Below are 19103 nucleotides of genomic sequence, written 5' to 3'. Positions count from 1 at the left end.
CCCGCAAACCTTTCAGCTCCATTGCAAGCTGCAAGAACACACAAGGTGTTTAACACTAGAATTACCAGAGCCTACGAAAAAACTCGTAGATCCGGCCCACTTTAAATCCCTTTGTCCTGTAAATGTGCCAATAAAGACAAGCAGCAAGTAGCCTGCTATTCCATCCCCCCACTGCCGCAGAACGTGCACAAAGTTCTCTAAGCTCCTGCCTTGATTGATTATCTGGGAGTGAAGTGCTGAAACTGACCTCTCTGTACTATTCTTTCCTCTGCAAGTCCTGGAGTACAAAAGAAACAGCACCATACGGCAACATGGAGACTGGCAAGATCGGCAAAAAATAAAAAACACAAGGTCACTTATTACAACCACAATATGTTATGCGAATGAATTTAAATAATATGAATAATGTTGCATCAGTGCCACAATGTTTTCCGAAATGTACTATACAGGTCATAAAACGAATAATTCCAAATATCAAATATATCTATGTCTTTATTTTCTTTATGACATCCCCTCCAGAATGTCTTGATGATTTTCTTGTGCCCTGCACAGATTCAGCACAGTGGTCCCCTCTTTGGAGGTAGTCTTCTAGGCTTCACCTTGACCATGCTTGGTTGTGACATTCTTCCTTTCCTTTTTTTCTCTTGTCCATTTTCAGTGTTAGACACACAATGACACAACACAGCTGAGTGAGGACTTTGCTCAATGACTGAAGACTCCAGTGATACTCATTAGAGGAATCAGCCTGCTTAAAATGTCACAGCAGTCCAGTGAGGTCTTTTAACTTCTAAGGACTCAGAATCATTTTCATACATCAAGTGTATGTTTTTATTATATAATAATAATAATAATAATAATAATAATAATAATAGTAGTAGTAGTAGTTCACTACTCAAAGTGCTAAATATAGAGAAAACACTGAAGTTGAACCTATTACCTCTCCATTGCTAAAAGGTATCTCAAACACTGTGCAGATCTGTGACAAAGCAGTGTTACCACTGTGACAACTGTTTGAAAATGAAACGCTCAAACACACACATGTATGCGAATGTCTTTTACTTTGTATTGACTGATAGTTGGGCTTCAGCAAAATGTCAACTGAGCAATTTCTTTTTCTTTGGTTTTATTCTTGAAAGTTGTTTTGTTACACCTTTTGTGAAAGTGTTTCTTGGGTGTTTGGGCTTTGCACATCCTACACTTCACATCAAAACTACAGTATTTCATTATTACTGTAACATACAAGAACATTTTCTGTTTTAGCCGTGTGTTTCACATTTCTTGCCTCACATTTCACCAGTTATTCTATATTTACACAGATCGTTGTAGACACAGAACACACTTGTATTTCAAATCACGTCATTTCATTACCTATGCAATTCCTTACAAACACATCGCCAGGTAAACCCTTTGACACAGAGTTCAGCTGTGAAGATTTCAGAAGGGCGATGTGTTCATCTGACTAAATGAGGGGTGGTGGTGGTGGGGGGGTAGCAGGCTGCTTTCTGTTAATCCACACATTTGCAAAACAAAAGGAGGCTGACAGCACAGTGATAAGGAGCAGCGAGCTTCATGGTGTGTGTCAGGAAAGTTTAAGGTGGTCAGGGACAACGAAAAAAATTGTAAGCTTGAGGGATTCTAGAGTTAAAAGTATTGATGAATGTGAACATACCAGGCAAAAGTCCAAGACAAAAAACAGCAATTCATTAGTGGAATTAAAAGTATCAATGAATGTGGACTGCCAGGCTAATTTATGGTGTGTTCGCACAGCCATTATGTGGCCTTTAATAATATATGACATTGCCATTTGCCAAGTGGAGAAGTGTGAATGGATGGTTAGTGCATATCTAAGGAAATGGTTTGGAGATCCACAGTGCCAAAGCAAAAGTACTTTATTTGCCAAGGGACTCTTTGAGCTACCAGTACCCAGCTTGGTAGAAGAGTTCAAATGTGCAAAGGCAAAGTCGCACTTAACATTGTCTCAGTCCAAAAACACAGGAGTAAGAAAAGCTGAAATTTCAGTTAAAGGAGGATGTAAATGGGACCCAAAGGCAGCAGTGAAGCAGGCAGAAGCAGATGTGAGCCTCAAAGAAGAAGTGGGTCACATGCAATATAGCAGGGTGGGGTTCGGTTATCAAATTAGGAAGTCCTATTGGAGTAAGGTAGGGGAGTGGAGACATGGTGGTGGAGGAGTTAGGCAGATATGAGGCAGTGGCTTCTCAATGAGGGCAAAGTCAGTGGCTAAATTGGGAAATCCAAGTCAGACTGCAAAGTTAGTCGGAGCCAAGGCAGATACACGCAGAGGCATAATAAAGTGCTATCATGAGTCACCACTGCGTTGGAAGGAAAAAGGAGAGGGAGAAAATTCAGTAAGGCAGGCCAGCGCAATTAGGCAGATGTTTGATAAGAAAAAGCAGAACAACAACCCTGTAGGCCTGGCTAAACAAAGTGGGGGGCAGTTAAATTTGACTTAGAATTGGAAGTTTAATGTAGACCCTAATGGAAGGCTAGTAGTCCCAAAAGAAATAGCTATGAGTAACTTACAGCCAGATATGATATTGTGGTCAGAAAGGAAATGAATAGTTTGGTAGGTGGTAGAAAATGGAGTGGGGAAAAGATGGCTAGGTCTTTCGTATAAATATGAGGTTTATCATTTAGTCTTAGCTGTATTTTAAGAGATTGATAAATTTGTATTTATTTATTTTAAACAGATACATATTGAATGCTCAGTTTGATGGCATATGTGTTTAGATTTCAGGATTCAATGGCTTATTTATTCATTTTAGGGTTTTAATGGTTTTAGATAATTGCTCTAGATGTGTATGGGCAAGTTCAGCCCAACTCCGATCTGGGTTTAACTCAAAAGTTGCCAATATAAGCTCACATTACAAGTCTGTTTTGTGAAATTCTGATCGTTTTTGAGGTTGACAGAATAGGTTCGTACAAGGAAACAGTGAGTTTTATATTAATGATTTTAGTAATACTAACTTTAGAATTGGCTGAGCGTCCGTCATCAGGAAAGGTGGGGGGGTGCATGTAAGATGTCAAACGCATTGTTGAAACCTTCTCAGTGGCGTGGGCCTTAAATCTACCATCTGAGAGGAGGGGACCCACCTGATGACCTTTGTGATTCTCCTGTGTGACTGACATTCAGACAAGTCGTGACGATGGCCTCATTTACAGCAGGTTGGAAAGCACAGCACATACGATTTTGTGTGACCGCTAGATATTTAGCTGAAATGCTGACTTGAGGGGGCAACACCAGCTAGCAGAGCTTGTAGAGTAGGTGAATGAAAATGGCATATCTGTAGATTTTTAATTGAATAAATTATGCAAAGTCAATTAATTGTTTCCACTTTTTTCATTTACATTACCTTTATCTAGTGATACTAGTTAAATGAAGATCAAGTCTATTTCATGGGCTGTGCTTACTTTTCCGCATTACTGTACATGCTAATGGTGGTGGACGTTGTCATTTTTTGTGTGACACACATTGAGTTGTGCTCTTTACATGCAATGTGCTGTATAAACACATTATTATTACCATTACTATAACAGAATGACTGAAATGGAAAAGCAACAGAAAGGAGAGACTGGAAAACCGAAAAAGAAAGCAGCACTATGTGTTAAATAAATATGGAAAAATAACAATTAAATAGAAGGAAGACTTGTGTGACAGGCAGACCTGGTGTAGCTGACATGATTTCAGGTGAGGTTTTTGTTGTTTTTCTTCCAGTGAATTCACTTGACTGCTTTAGTGTTTATCCTTCCTTTCTTTCTTTCCCATAATGCCCCAGTCTCAAGACCACCATCATTTCCAGCTCATCAAACACTCAACACAGCTCTTTCTGATGGCTACACTTAAACATCATAACCCTGGTCTGGGACATGAAAAGAGAAACGATTTCTATTGTGATGATCCATTCAGTCAAATTATAAACTCACATTGTAAAAACTCGTCTCTGCTCTGAGGTTCAGGAGGCTGTAGGGTGACAAGTGGAGCTTTGAGACCTGAAAATAAACACAAAGAGAAGGATAGAAACTGTTAAGATGGCATTGTTTAATGTTAGTTCAATGATTAAACACGTATTACAAATGTACTGCAGTTAAAATAAAACACAAAACGACAAGCAGCTGAAGCATAAAACATGGTGGTGCAGTGAAAAGTAAGAGCAGAATATACACTTGGCGTATAAACTCATTAAACACACTGAGGGAGTCAATAGTTCAAGATGCCCACCTGCTGACTCCCTCAACATGTTTAAGAAGTGTTTCAATACTCTCGTGTTCTCTCAGTTTCTGTGTAACAGCAGTTTTTTGCTCATGCAGATGTCATTTCCTTAGGCCACATGCTCCAGTTTCCTGCTTCTGCTTATCATGAAGTGCTTGTGATTCAGTTTCTCTGTTCATTTAAAGACGCACATGAAAAATCAAATTTGACACTTGGAAACAGAGTCGTTCACCAGACGCGGTGCACTGTGAGTACGAAATGATTAAATGAAAGAGAAAGCCGAGTCGAGCACAGGGCTTCTGTCTGCCTGTGATGCTCACTCAGTCACTCGCCACTGAAACATGTTAAGCTCAGTTCTTATTCAAGATTTCTTCCCTCAGCTCTTCTTCTTCTTTTCATTTGTAGAGGCTACAAGACGTCATGTCCCCTACGTGTCTCTCTTTTATATACAATAAATTGAGGTGCTGTGAGTCTCTACTTGATTTCAAATTAAACAACTAAAAGACTTTAAGTGTTTATTAGGAACTACGGACTTTACAAACAATGAAGAGCAAAATATGAAACTGAAAGAAAAAAAGTGTAAGTGACAATTGTCATTCACCTTCCTCATCTTACAAAGTATTCCCTTGCCATCTTTACATGAGACCAACGCTCTTCTAATTCCCACCTCTTCAGGCTTTGCTTTTATATTTCATCACATTCTTGCATTGGCTCATGTTTCACTTTTCTTTGCTCTTTTTTCTCTTTTCAAATAAACATTTCTTTTGCTTTTCATTTCCACAGTACACTTCTTCTGCCTACATTTTCAATCTCCTTTTATTTCAGGTCTTTGGGACTACACATGCAGTACAGATAATCCCCTGGTACTTGGTGCCTACAGGTTCACAATTCATAATCAAGTTGATCGTTATATTGGTGGACTTGTGCCTATCAATTGCCTTTTGTTTGAGGACTGGAGGTCTGCGTGTTCCACTAGTCAAGTAAAACAAATAATTTGATAAATAAGATGTGAACCTCATAAAGACAGTGTCTGACAAGCCAGCTAATTCTCAAATGTTGTGCTTCTGACTAAAGTCTTAACAATGGTGGCCTTTAGTGAATACGAGGAAATGAGAATATCGTTTATGAAATGAGTTACTGCAGCTTTTGCACTGGGACAGAGTAGAAAGGCACAGCGAAGTGTTGTGAAGATTTTGTTTTAGAACTGCAAGAGAGATTTTCAGCTACCTAAGTAGAGGTGGGCCTAAACAGCAGGTGATAAGTTTCATTTATAAATTCAATTTTAAATAGTAGTTTAATTGTATTAATGTGGTAAGTGCAAGGGGTGACCTGATCTGATCCAATGTCACTAATGCTGGAGTCTGACTGTTTGATCTCATGATATCAAGTTTACCTTTAATGACATACATAAGGTCACAACTACAATATTTTTTCGTTGAATTGTGTCAAAGAGTTCTAAAACATTTCACGGGTATTTATACTTTCATTTATTCATTTGTAGAAGTAATCAGACTGTACTTTGTACACAGCTTTCTTATACTTGTCGATTCTTTCAGTTCCTGAGCACCAGTAAATGTATAACTTTTTTGATCCCCTTTAAAGCTCTCATTTCCAACTTTCTAACTTAAGACATATTGTATTTCCATTAAACCCTGACTAATCTATTAGCACATTAATATCCTTTGTCTTGAGATGACCAGCTTTCTCCACCATCTTTTTCACATTCCAGTTGTTATATGTCAGCTGACTGTTTAATATTTTAGTCTCCATATTCAGGTTTGAGGTTCTACGAATGTGACTAAACCCTGAAATGCCATTTTAATCTAGATGTCTCACAGCTCTGTTTCCAAACTGAGTATTTATTGACAAATCCAAGTGATCTGAAAGAACATAGTTAACAGGAGAAAGAACCATCATGCATTCAGAATGATGCTGATATGAGTAATAGCTGTTGAAGTATTTCTAAACTGTGATTTTGTGAGCGTGTAAAGCTAACAACTAGCAACTGTATAAAGGATAAAAAAGTTTGCCTATCAACTTTTAGTTACACATCTTTGTGAATAGTAAAGTCTCCAAATTTTACATGGAAAGAGGAGAAATGGATAAAGCCCAGCAGCTCCTGCCACCTTGATATTATAGCAGGTTGCTTAGCTTTCCTTGCAGCAGTTGTGGAAGTAGGACTGCCATCAATGGAGAAATAAGCTGTCCTTTGCATGAATGGTTAGGCATTTTCTGAGCATGTTGAAGAACAATCTATTGATCATTATGACTGAAAAATTATAATATAAGAGGACTTGATCAAAAGTGAATCCTATGGTGCTACTCAACAAATTTTTCCAGTAATGTAATTGCATTGCAACCCTCCATGCTCTTCTTAATCCTAGGAATGCATAGGCTGCAGTGACTTTTCTCTGTCCTCAAGTTCAGTAAGTTTGGCACTCACAGATGCGCTATGGTCCTATATGTCTCAGCTCTGTTGGTCCTGATGGTTCAGGATGTTTCTCAATTTGCCAATGTCTCCTGAGTTATTTCTGCTCAGCTTTAAGCACCAACAGGTGACACTGGAGAGAACTGGGTTGCATTTTAAAGCTCTGCTAGGTAGAGTCATACATTGTGATGAGTTCTTAAAGGAAAAGAACTTGTTATTTCCAAGTGGCTCTGCCATCATTAATGCACAGATTTCAGCAGAGGAGTGTACTTGGATTATTTTCATCTCTGGGCTAGAAAGTTCAAACTGTCATCTCCAAAATGTGAGGAGAGTAGAAAGTATTTCCAGGTTCAAATTGTTCAATCTTAGTGGTTCTAGTAGTACATAGGATGGAAAAGATAGCAACAAGGAGCCACGAAATCAATGGTCCGTCTGCAACAAGGGGTCATGTGCTCTGCCCAAGAGGGAAACTAAGTCTGGGATAATAAACTGAAATTGATGACTGAACAGCTGAAGCCTGGATGGAGCCATAAATCATATGTTCTTATGTTGCTTAAAAGACACTTTATACAATTACATTATAGCAAAGGCTGATAGATAAATGTTAAAGAACCATCCCTTCATGCATCTTACTGCACAATTTCATCTTTTGTTATTCTGGTCTTTCTAAAGGAATTTCACAACAACATGAACATGTGTTGTACCTGATGGAGTCCATGTCTTGATGTCCCACTGGCTGATCTTCTCTAGACTCTTTTTCAGACCTGACAGTTCCTTTCTCTGGTCCTCAAAAGAGAAATCAGCAGTGACAGTGAAGCTGAGCGAGTCTCCATCAGAAGGAAGAACACAGCGAGATGAGAAGGTCTGAATCAGGAGAGAAGAAGGGATGAGACTTCAGAGAGAACCAACAAAAAGAAATATGTGTTAGATGATCTGTAGGAGATTTGTGTGATAGACCGCCAACCTTCAGTATAATGGAGCCTAAGATATTATTGACATTGGCATTCAATAAACTTTTCACACGGACCTCCTTGAGAGGTGAGTCATGAGACTGTAGATGAAGGGACAGAGTGCAGAATTGACTTGGCACAGTAAACAAGGCATTAGGCATTTTATATTTCTAAGATTAAGTTATTTAAAATTAAATGTAAAAATGTGCATAAGTGGCAAGAAATCTCGTCAATATAATTATACAATGATAGGTCTGCAGGTAGGAAGAGTAATTGATGAGAAGGTCTTATGAGCCTTTGTGCCCTCATTACCATCCTCAACCAGTCAGAGTAGAGAAGGCTAGTGGGAAGCTGAGTTATATAACGTCAATACAGAAGAGATTCTCCCTCCCTGTACATCACACATATGAGTCAACATGAGGAGTACTGGGTGAAGTGCTGGTCTCCATATTAGAGAAATAACTTAACAGCACAAGAGAATACAGAGAGATGAGACTGGGCAATGTGGTTTTGAGCTGTGAGGAAATGATGAAGGATTTGAATTTTACCATTTTAAGGATAAAGACATTAGGAAGTGTTCTCAGGTCCCACACACCCCAGTCTGCTCAGATCCCCTGTGTAGCATTGCTCTCACCTGCAGGAAGTGCACATGGTCCTTGGTGCCTGAAAGCTCCTTCAGCTCAGCGTCTTTCTTCTTCAGCTCCTCAATCTCCTTCTCTAGTCGCTCCATGACTCCTTCAGCCTTCTCTATTTCTCTCTTTTCTTGTTCTCTGATCCTCTCAACCAGTTTCTTCTGAGCTTCTTCAATGTAGTGGATCAGATCAGTGAAGCTCTTCTCATTTTTCTCTAATTCTCTTTCCAAAGAGACCTAATTTGAGGTAAAAAGACATTGGACTGAGTCACCTAATAAAATTTACCACTCATGAAACACTTTTGTTGGTATTTTGATGTTGTAAATGATAGTTTGGATTGTATGGAGTCCTATGGAGCAATTAGAGGGATCTACTCAGGGTACAGCTCCATTATCCTATGAGGACTCCAATCCAGAAAGACTTCTGGGGTGTTTTTCTCTTAAGCTGGAAGTATCCATGGCTCTCTTATTAAAAAATTCTCTCCTACTCACCCGTTTGAGATGGATTTGGGATTAGAGGAGGACAGGGAAAAAGAAGAAAAAGTTTGAGCATTATAAAACATGCCTTTGTGTTGAAAGGTAATTATGTGAAAATACAAGTGTGTACTGAATATGAAATAGAAAATAGGGAATAGTAGATGAGTTCTGGATTGGGGTGCAGTATGCTCCCTGTTGGACTCAGTGTCAAATCTGTGAGATGGAGATATTAAACATGAGTGCTTAGTGGTTGGCTAAGAAATTCTGATTTCATTTAACGTCATGTTAATTTATTGTCCTGCGAGTCTTTGTTTCCCAGGTTGATGTATTTCTATTTCATTTATTAACTTCCCATTATTACTGATAACTCTTCCACTGCAACTTGTATGGCTCACTTCAATGTCACAGTGTGTGTGTGTTTGTGTGTGGTGGAGGGGGGTGTCTTAGTTAGCACCCCAAAGTGGCATAGGTGACAGTTGGACCACAGTCTTACATACTCTAAGTGTAAGGCAAGAGGTTCACATTGTCCAGGGTCATCAACCCCAAAGCTGGAGATGTCCACCTGTTTTCAAGACCTTCCATAGCTGGATGGTGACTGGTAATTCTGAGAGAGTAGGTAGGAATGAAATGCTCTGAAGATTGACCTCCAAACCAGCCCCCAGAAAGATTAAATTAGTGACAGACTGGTAATTATTAGGGGAATTGACATGATGGTTTGCTCCAGAGACTCATACACTGTGTTACCTTTCAAGCACACAGCTGTCATTGTCAATGTTATTTACTTGTCACTAAACAAATGACATAGCTAAGGTCAGTGTGTCACACCTACTGGACAAACTTACAGATTAAAGAGCAAAGCTGAGGAGCAGAACTGACAAAGCGATCATCTCAAAAACTCTACCTGTGCCATGAGCCATTGCAAGTAAGACTGAGGAGATCAGAAGGCTTAATGCATACCTGAAATCTTAGGGTGGGATAAAGTGGGTGGGATGGGCTACATTTGAACAAGAGTGGTACTAATGTGAGCTTATCATGTATCACAGGTACATTAGTGGAGCCATTATTAAAGAAAATATTGAGCAACACGTGTCAAGAAAAGGAGTGTTAGTGAGCAGTCAGCAGGGGTTTAAATGGGTGAGTTCATGTTTTACTGATTTAGGGTCACACTGTCTGAATCTGTGATGAATAAAATAAGAATCACTGCTGACTGTGAAATGCCATGGAGGATAAAATTAAACAACTTCTCTCCTTCTCCCTTTTATGTCCCTACACGTCATCACCAGTGCAGCTCTGTTGGCTCTTCTGGTTTTAGTTTATTTCTCATTTCTTTAATATAAAGTGTCATCTTAATTCCACTCACCTTCATCTGCTCCATCACCCTCCTCGTCTCTTTCAGTTTCTTCTCTCTCTCCTCAAGTCTCCTCCTGATGTCACTCAGTGTCACCCCCAGCTGTTTCTGTTTGGACACACAAGAGGACACGCCTGGTCTTATCAGAGGTCACTTTCACTTTTGGATTTCTTGATTTCTTTCTGACTCCTGATGTTTTTATAACACATTTGTTTTAAATTTAATAACATAACTTGCATTCCTTCTGTCACACTTGCCATGACATTGACACAGTAGCTGACACACAGTATTATTATTATATTATATTAATACAGTTAGATTGAAAATGGAGTTTGAGCTTGAAGAGTGTAATAAATAAGATTTTGAAGGCACACTGGTGTACAAGTCAGTTCTTGAGACGTAGAAGATATGGGAGTTCAGAAGTTCACACACATCAAAAATACTGGACACTGTGGGATGAAAAAATGTGTGAAAACCCAGGAGAACACGGACATGCAATGGCTGCAGTGGAAGAACATACAACATCATTTGATAACCCAAGTTAGACTTGTAAGAACGTTGTGACATGTACTGATGACCGAGAATGAAATTAAAAAAAAAAAAAGTTTATAATACAAGCTGATGGTTAGCCACACTTTGCAACAGCAAATGTATAAAAAATGCACCTGGGAAGAAAAAAATCTTACAATATGCATACACATGCGTTTTTGCTAAAATATTGTTAAATAGATTCTTCTAGATTAATCAGCCCAAGTAGAAAATGCATTCCCAATCTATTGAGCTTTTAAATTGAAGACGGGACTCTTGACCAATGAATTAGATTGAGAGGCAGATCAACCTATCATGATTGAGCAAGACAAGGCTGTCCTGTTGAACTAAAATTAGTCAAATCAAGCAGATTTTATGAGAAGCCGTCCAGCCCGCGCCTTTGCTGTCCTTTAGGTCTCCTCAATATCTTTGTGATTCCTGCAATTAAAGTCGTCTGAGACAATCACTCAAAAGCGAAAAGGTTTAATTTGGCATACAAGAAAATTCAAAGAGTGGAGATCGCTCTTATTCAATTGACTTTTATGAAATTCACCCAATAGATTTAACACTGCCTCGCAGTTAGGAGACCCATCTGGGTTCGCTTCCCAGGACCCTCCCTGCATGGAGTTTGCATGTTCTCCCCGTGTCTGCATGGGTTTCCTCTCACAGTCCAAAGACATGCAGGTTAGGTGCATTGGCGATTCTAAATTGTCTCTAGTGTGTGCTTGGTGTGGGTGCGTATGCCCTGCGGTGGGCTGGTGCCCTGCCCGGGGTTTCTTTCCTGCCTTGTGCCCTGTGTTGGCTGGGATTGGCTCCAGCAGCCCCCTGTGACCCTGAAGTTAGGATATAGCGGGTTGGATAATGGATGGATGGGTGGATAGATTTAACACACATGACAGTGATCTGCGATACTGAGCACCATATCATTAGCATAAGGAAACAATTTTTTTTTATTCCACCCTTCCTCTTGTAATTTTTTTTATCTTTGCTTACTTCTAAAGGAGGAAAGGCAAGATCTCAAATGCAATTAGAAGAACATTGTTGATTAGAGATTAGATTTGAGGTACACTGTAAGAGAAGAGTAAGGAGGGATAGGGAAGGGAAGTACTGTATGTACAGGCCATAATATAGAAAAAGGTGATGGTGTATAAATAAATGCAGTAAATAAATAAGAGCAGCAGAAGATAAATACACACAGTAAATAAATTAAAAATGTAGATGGCAGTCCAGATGTGATGAACAGTAGAATTACACGTAAACCAGCAGGTGTGTACAGTACAGGGCAGGTAGGATCAGGTCACTCGGAGTTCAGTGACCTTATGGCCTGGTAAAGAAGCTGTCCCTGATGCAGGTGGAGTGAGTGGTGAGCCCTCCATCCCATCTGGTTACACTTTGTAAACTGAAATAGTCACATTGAAGTACATTTACACAAACAGAGACTTCTCGACTACGCTACAGAAGCTGAATCCACATGAAAAACGTGGACTTTCAGTCGCAGCTTGAGTAGAAAACTCGTGTGCCAAACCAAGCAATGTCAGCCTGTCCTACAGATGGATGTCTGTCTTCAGGACATCTCAGCACCTGAGTTATCTAACAGAATCTAAACTTAAAAGACAACATAAATGGACCAAGAATTATAATCAGATTCTCCAAATGTGTACCATATTAGTGACCTGATTCACATTAAATTGAAAACTAGAACACTAGTTCATACATTTCATTGCTTTTTAAGATGTTTGTTAAACATTTGCTTGCTTTAAATAAAGTACTGAGACCGCGGGTATATCAATGTCTACTTACTGAGACCTGGAGGAGCCAATTTCACACAATTCCTTTATTTGAAGCAGCAACCAAATAGTTTTACTGTCCATCATAAATTAGGAATTGTCAGTCAAGGAAGTGGCTTTGAAGAGTTTTATGTGATGAGCTGCATATGGCTTCTGAAAAGGAGGTGAATTTATGTCAATTGCACTCATATTAAATGTTAAACAGAATTAGTTCTAAGTAGAGCACTAATTACAGTCCTCCTGAGCAAAAATCATCGTTCATAACTGAGTTTAATTGCCTTTTATCTCACCTCACAATAAGTTATGATTCTGTGTTAGTGATGGATGACTTTAATATTGACAATATTAGTAATATTTATAATATTATTTATTGGTGGGGTTTACTAAATTGTTAAAGCTCAGAGTCCATCACACAGTCATACATTACGTGGAATTATAACTCATTTAAAATGTCCTTCCTGCTCCACTAATTGAATTAATCTCTAATCGCTAATTAAGTGCATGATTACTCATTTAATTAAAATTGCAGCATTTACACAGCATTATTACACTGAAACGTTTTATCTTAATTCACTGTAAGAATCTTAGACAACTCTGGAGTACAAGACAGATTGGTTGACATGTCACTATAACGTGTCTCTTAAAAAGGCCTCAGGTCAGCCAAAGCAAACTTCTTCTTCTTCTTTCGGCTGCTCCCGTTAGGGGTGGCCACAGCAGATCATCTTGTTCCATATTTTCCTGTCCCCTCCATTTTGTTTTGTGACACCCATCACCTGCATGTTCTCTCTCACCACATCCATAAACCTTCTCTTAGGCCTTCCTCTTTTCCTCTTCCCTGACAGCTCCATCCTTAGCATCCTTCTCCCAATATACCCAGCATCTCTCCTCTGCACATGTCCTAACCAAAGCAATCTCGCCTATCTGACTTTGTCTCCCAACTGTCCAACCTGAGCTGACCCTCTAATGTCCTCATTTCTAATCCTATCCATCCTCATCACACCCAATGCAAATCTTAGCATCTTTAACTCTTCCACCTCCAGCTCTATCTCCTGCTTTATGATCAGTGCCACCGTCTCCAACCCATATAACATAGCTTTTCTCACTACCGTCCAGTAGACCTTCCCTTTCACTCTTGCTGATATCTGTCTGTCACAAATCACCCCTGACATTCTTCTCCACCCATTCCACCCTGCCTGTTAATCCCAAGTATTTAAACTCATCCACCTTCGCCAGCTCTACTCCCCTCATCCTCACCATTCCACTGACCTCCCTCTCATTCACACACATGTATTCTGTTTTGGTGGTTCTACTGACCTTCATTCCTCTCCTCTCCAGAGCAGATCTCCACCTCTCCAGGGTGTCCTCAACCTGCTCCCTACTCTCACTACAGATCACAATGTCATCAGCAAACATCACAGTCCACAGGGACTCCTGTCTAATCTCGTAAGTCAACCTGTCCATCACCATTGCAAATAATAAAGGGCTCAGAGCCGATCCCTGATGTAATCACCAAAGCAAACTCAAATTCTTTAAATCGCACAAACAAAACAAAGGCCAGTAAGCAGCTGAACACACTTATCCTGCATGTGGCAGCCCTATAAATGATCTCTAATCATGTGGTAAAACCTTGGGGTATTAAGTTATGTTTTGGGTGATACACTACTCTTACACCAGCCAATTGTAACTCTATCTTGTTAAGAACACCTCAGTAGGGTCAGAATGTTAGATATTTCTACAGACAATCCAGGTGCTGCTTGTACCCATGTCACAGGCCAGTTTTGGTCTGCAGGCTGTAGTTGGCCCCCAACTGCATAAGATCTCAAAAGAAAACTAATTAGAGCACAAATAAACTGAGATTAATGGATTAATGAGACCACTCCGCTTATTGACTGCACATGGATAATATTGGGTGTTCTGTTTCATGCATTACACCCACTGTCACCAGGACAGGCTCCAGCTCAGCACTATCCTGTACTTGAGAAATCAGGTTCTAAGATGGATGAATAGTTTTCATCATCAAACCACATTTACAAACCCCTTAACTCCTGTTATTTAGCTTTTATTCTGTTAAACAGTAAACTCAACTCACCTCTTTTTCTTCTCTTTCTGTCTCCAGCTCAACCATTTCATGATTTTTATGTCTAGTCACCACACACATCATGCAGATACAGGTCTCATCAGTTTTGCAAAATATTTCCAGACTTTTCTGATGTTTCACACAGAGATTCTCCTTCAGATTTCCATCAGGAGCAGTCAGCTTGTGTCCCTTCCAGGTCACTATCTCATTGTGAGGCTGCAGGTGAGTCTGACAGAAGGAGGCCAAGCAGGTCAGACAGGACTTCACAGCTCTGAACTTCTTCCCAATACAGAAGTCACACTCCACGTCTTCAGGGCCGGCATAATTCTGAGTCTGAGGTGGGGAAGGAGTGAGTCCCATCTTCTTTAATTTCTTAACAACTTCATTCAGCAGAGTGTTTCTGTTCAGCTCAGGCCTTGTGGTGAAGGTGTGTCTGCACTGAGGAAAGCTGCACACTTGGCTCTGATCCCAGCAGTCCGTGAGGCACTTCAGACAGAAACTGTGACCACAATGCAGTGAGACGGGGTCACTCAGGATGTCCAGACACACCGAGCAGGTGAACTCGTCCTGTGATACTAACAGCTGTGCTTCAGCCATCGTCAGTCTGAGGAGAGGCAGGCAGAGAGAGTCAGTCAGACAAACAAGGAAGTGACTTGTGAAGAAACAAAAGTGAAAGTTTGTCTGTGCTCAGTGAAGAGGAGGAGATTTAAAGAGAAAGCTGAGAGCTCACAGAGAGAACATCTGAGGAGACACTGAGGGTGAACAGTTAATGTGAGACAGGAGCCCAGAGAGTGAAGCTGTACAGTAACAGGAGAGATGACCTGTGCAGAGGGTCTCTGTTAAAGTTTAATTCATGTCAGTATTTCTTATTTATTTTTTACACACTGCAGTCCACATTAGACAGACGCACAGCTCAGTGCACATTTACAAATTAAACAGTTTCACAAATTAAAAGTGAAAATGAAACACAACACACAAAAATCATTAGAAAGAGATTTTCTCTTTGTTGGTCAAGTTATCCATAGTAAGCTTTCATCTGTTGCTTATCAGAGTTGTGTGAATGGTGTGATGACGAGAACTGACTGATTGATTTTAATCTGTCAAATAAAGATTTTTTTTTTTTTTTTGCCCAGGTCAGTAAAGCCCCCAGCTATTAGACTCAATCAAGATAACAGAAGCCCACTCGGTCTAAGAAACAGAATAATATGATTCATTGTTAAAGACAAGGATTATAGAAATATGAGAACTGCTTGTAAACTGACATAAAAGACAGGTCAGAGAGACAGACCCCAAACACTTGAGAGACGCTGGATGTTCTCAGATTTTCTTGGCTCTACAAGCTTTTCAGTTCAGAAGTTCACTTTGAATTTTAGCCTCAGCCTGCTTGAATGCACTGCCTTGGGTGATGGAGGGCTTGTGAGAACTCCATGCTTTCCTGACCCCTCTTAAGCTTGTTATGCTGGCACAAGAAAACATGACAAAGGTGGTCTTTAGCTGGCTGTTTACTCAAAATTTAAAATTTTCATTTATCTTGGCACAGGTAAACAGCTTTATGACAAGAAACTTTTAAGGATGAAGTCCTATTCCATGTGGCGCTGTGTGCTGTTCTTTTGGGGTTTGATGGGAGAACTCTGCTTGTGGTGGTGTGATATAGCAGATCTGAAAGAAAGGCGGTTTTTAAAATAATTCTATTTGGCTGTGTCTGTCTCCGTGGGGGGGCTTGTGCATCCGCGGGGAGTTGATGAGTTAATTGGGGCAAGAAGCACCTGCATGTGAGGGTGTGATCTTTCTCAATTGCTTCACCCGCTTCTTGCACTGCGTGATTGAGCCGCTGCAACCACATAGCCGTAGAAGCACAGGCCAGCATAGAAGATTGGGAAGAGAAAGAACAAATGGAAAAAAAGATGCATAGACTGGTGGTTAATGGACTGTAGGTAAGGCTGGAGTTGGAATAAGCGGGCGCTTATTTAGGAAGAAGCAGGCTGACAGGGATGGTGCCTTAGGAGGAGGCACGAGGATCACTCCTGATGAGCAGCCTGAAGGAGAAGTGATATCTTCTCGCTGGGTGGAGCCTGGATTGGCAGGAGTGAGAGCAGGAGCAGAGTCTGGTGGCTCCCCGTGGAATGCTGTGGATCGGACGGCAGGGATATGGGCCAGTTATAAGGAATGTCTGTGCCTGTTGGTGTTCGTCTCTCTGTGCTGCAAGGCCTAGGAAGGATAAGCCGGACAGACATTGGTTTGGAAAGGTAATCACCGGAGAATGGAAGATTTTAAACACTCCTGTCAGTATTTTAACCTGGTTATTTACTGACATTTTACCCTCCACTTCGCTGTTTTTAATGGGATTATTTATTAACTTTAAAGCACTGCACTATGGACACTGTTTTGGATTTGGTTTTGTTTTAATAAAAACACTTTGGCACTTTGCACCATCCCCTTGCTCGGAGTGTGATTTGTCCCTATTTGCTCAGTTCATCCAGTTACATTACTGGCGGTGACGGGATCAAGAGGCTCCCAAAGCTGGAAGAGGGAGCATGGAGCAGGAGCCGCACCGTCACAGGTGGAGGGCACACTTTGTCTCTGTCAGGCGGTTCTTTGTCTAAATTGTGCTGTTGCTTTAAATTGTGAAGTAGTGGCCGCTTCTCAGTCTTTCCAAACTTTAGTCAGTCGTGGACACAGAGTGTGATTTGGAGAGGGGATCTCAGTGTTCATTCAGGGCGTCAAGCTTCAAGGCACATTTGAAAGCTTTTTGCCCCATGTATATTAACACATCTTCATGTTCTAAAGTGACCAAAGGGATGCATGGAGAAAGATTTAAAGGAAGGTGTCACCTGTGGTGTTTGGACAGAAGTAGTGGCCAGTTACAGAGCCACTTCCAGGCTGTCCTTTTGGAGTTTTTCTCCACACACGTCAGCTCATCCTTGATTCACAGCTTTGTCATCAAATGATCAAATGATCTAAGAGTTGGTGGAGGAGCTGCAGTTTAGCCGTTCATTTTAGTGTTCACTCTCAACAGCAGGTGGTGATTCAGCTGACTTTCTGCATTCCCTTTAAGTCGGCTCTCTTAGAAGGAAGGCCTTGTGTGCCATTGACAGCTTAGCAAACTGAGGCAATGCCCACGTTGTCCTACAGAGTTGACACTCTGACCTTGAAGATGTATACCTAGCAGGTGTCTCCTAATTATAGAGCAGCAATCAAAGGCCTTTCTCCTTTCCCTGTCAGGGTCACCTAACTAGAAGGTACTGTCATCACTTCCACCTTTTGGAAATTCTCGACCTGTGTGGTACGGTTTATGTTGCAGTTATGTGGCTGTACAGTATGTCTCCATTCAGGATTATTCTGCTCTGCTAACTTTAAGTCCTATCACTAGCAAAATATACTGTAGCAAAGCGCAATGAAAGCACACATGGCTCATATGGATCAGAGTCTCTTTTTCATGGCTCTTTTATTGTTTCGCTATCCTGTAAAGGATTCGATTACTCAGCCGTCAGTAAGAGACTGAAGACAGATGGCTGTGCAGATGCTCCCCTTTTATAGGGCACACCAGCGTGGGCTTTTTTTTGATGGCTTCTATGTTTCCATAACGGTCACCTGATTACCGCTAGGAGTTTTCCCGCTCAGATGGTACTGCATTTGTGCTTGCCACTGCTCCCACAGTTGCCGGCACTACCGGTACCAACAATACTTTGTTGTTTAACACTAAGTAATAAACTAGTTTCATGTATTTAAAATAGTTTCATACTATTTCATTTTCTTTAAGTTTTACCCAAATCTGCATTTTTATAGGTACTGTCAAATAAATGAGTCCAAGACATTATAAAGGTTTGGGGCAGCCACCCGTATATTGTTCTTCCCAGCTGCAAAAGGGTTTTCTGAATCACATACACGATGTGCATATCACAGAGTCCTCAACAGAACTGGCTATAGTAGCCTAAGATGGAGACTTTAAAGGTCTTGAGAGGAAATGATGTCATCAAAGAGGCCGGCTTCGGAAGTGACGTCATCAAAGGGGCCGGCTTCAGAAGTGATGTCTTCAGAGGCGCCGGAACCTTGCAGGATTTCCCGGGAAAGGTCTGCAGGGAACTGAAAAAGATAGTCAGCGCACTCCGCCACCCCTGGTCGGATGTTTTATTACAATTACTCAAGCCCTTTAGCTGCCTCCTACTCGCACGTGTGTGACAGTACATATTAAGTATATCACACCCAGTAGTGTTATGTAAAGGTGACATGACTTATGTGACATGAATCACAGCTTCTAAGGCAGATGCCCAGTATGATTACTGGCTGGATTTCTGTTTTGTGTTTTTCTTTCCTCAGTTAAAGCAGCGCATACTAGCCTTTTAAAATGACTTTATTCAGAAAGTCCAACATGAACAATTTAATGGTTACACTACACGTCTACCTCTCCTGTTTTTACTTCCTCTCATTCAGAACCGCCCTGTGCCTGCTAGTGATTAACAATAGGATGAGGAGGCACAGTGGCTGTTGCTTGTGATTTGTTTCAGTCAAGAACGTGAGTTTTATTGTAATTCCACAAGCACATTTATCGACGTAGGCCTCACTTAATTTATTTATTTCAGGTCCACCAAAGAGGATTTGGGAATGTTTGCTACGTAACCAATAACCATCTCAGTCTGGCCCACACCAGG

The 19103-nt window shown here is 40.7% G+C and overlaps 1 protein-coding gene across 2 annotated transcripts in view; it reads right to left on the bottom strand.

The window, feature by feature from the left end:
- LOC120521581 (tripartite motif-containing protein 16-like) overlaps positions 1-14506 on the bottom strand; it is a 66752-nt gene extending 52246 nt beyond the window's left edge. For both annotated transcript variants that reach the window (XR_005632160.1, XM_039743104.1), the window contains exons 1-6: positions 14467-14506; positions 12391-12530; positions 10075-10170; positions 8241-8474; positions 7361-7520; positions 3943-4008 (exon numbers count right to left, since the gene is read on the bottom strand). Coding sequence is in view for 1 of the 2 variants with exons in the window: in XM_039743104.1 (XP_039599038.1) it covers positions 3943-4008; positions 7361-7520; positions 8241-8474; positions 10075-10089 (475 nt within the window). In the remaining variant the exon portion in view is untranslated. The remainder of the gene's footprint in view (positions 1-3942; positions 4009-7360; positions 7521-8240; positions 8475-10074; positions 10171-12390; positions 12531-14466) is intronic.
- Positions 14507-19103: the final 4597 nt, after the last annotated feature.

This window comes from Polypterus senegalus, chromosome 2 (assembly GCF_016835505.1).
Source record: "Polypterus senegalus isolate Bchr_013 chromosome 2, ASM1683550v1, whole genome shotgun sequence".
NCBI lineage: Eukaryota > Metazoa > Chordata > Cladistia > Polypteriformes > Polypteridae > Polypterus > Polypterus senegalus.
Note: the sequence above shows the minus strand (reverse complement) of the source record. Positions and strands in the feature narration are given on the sequence as shown.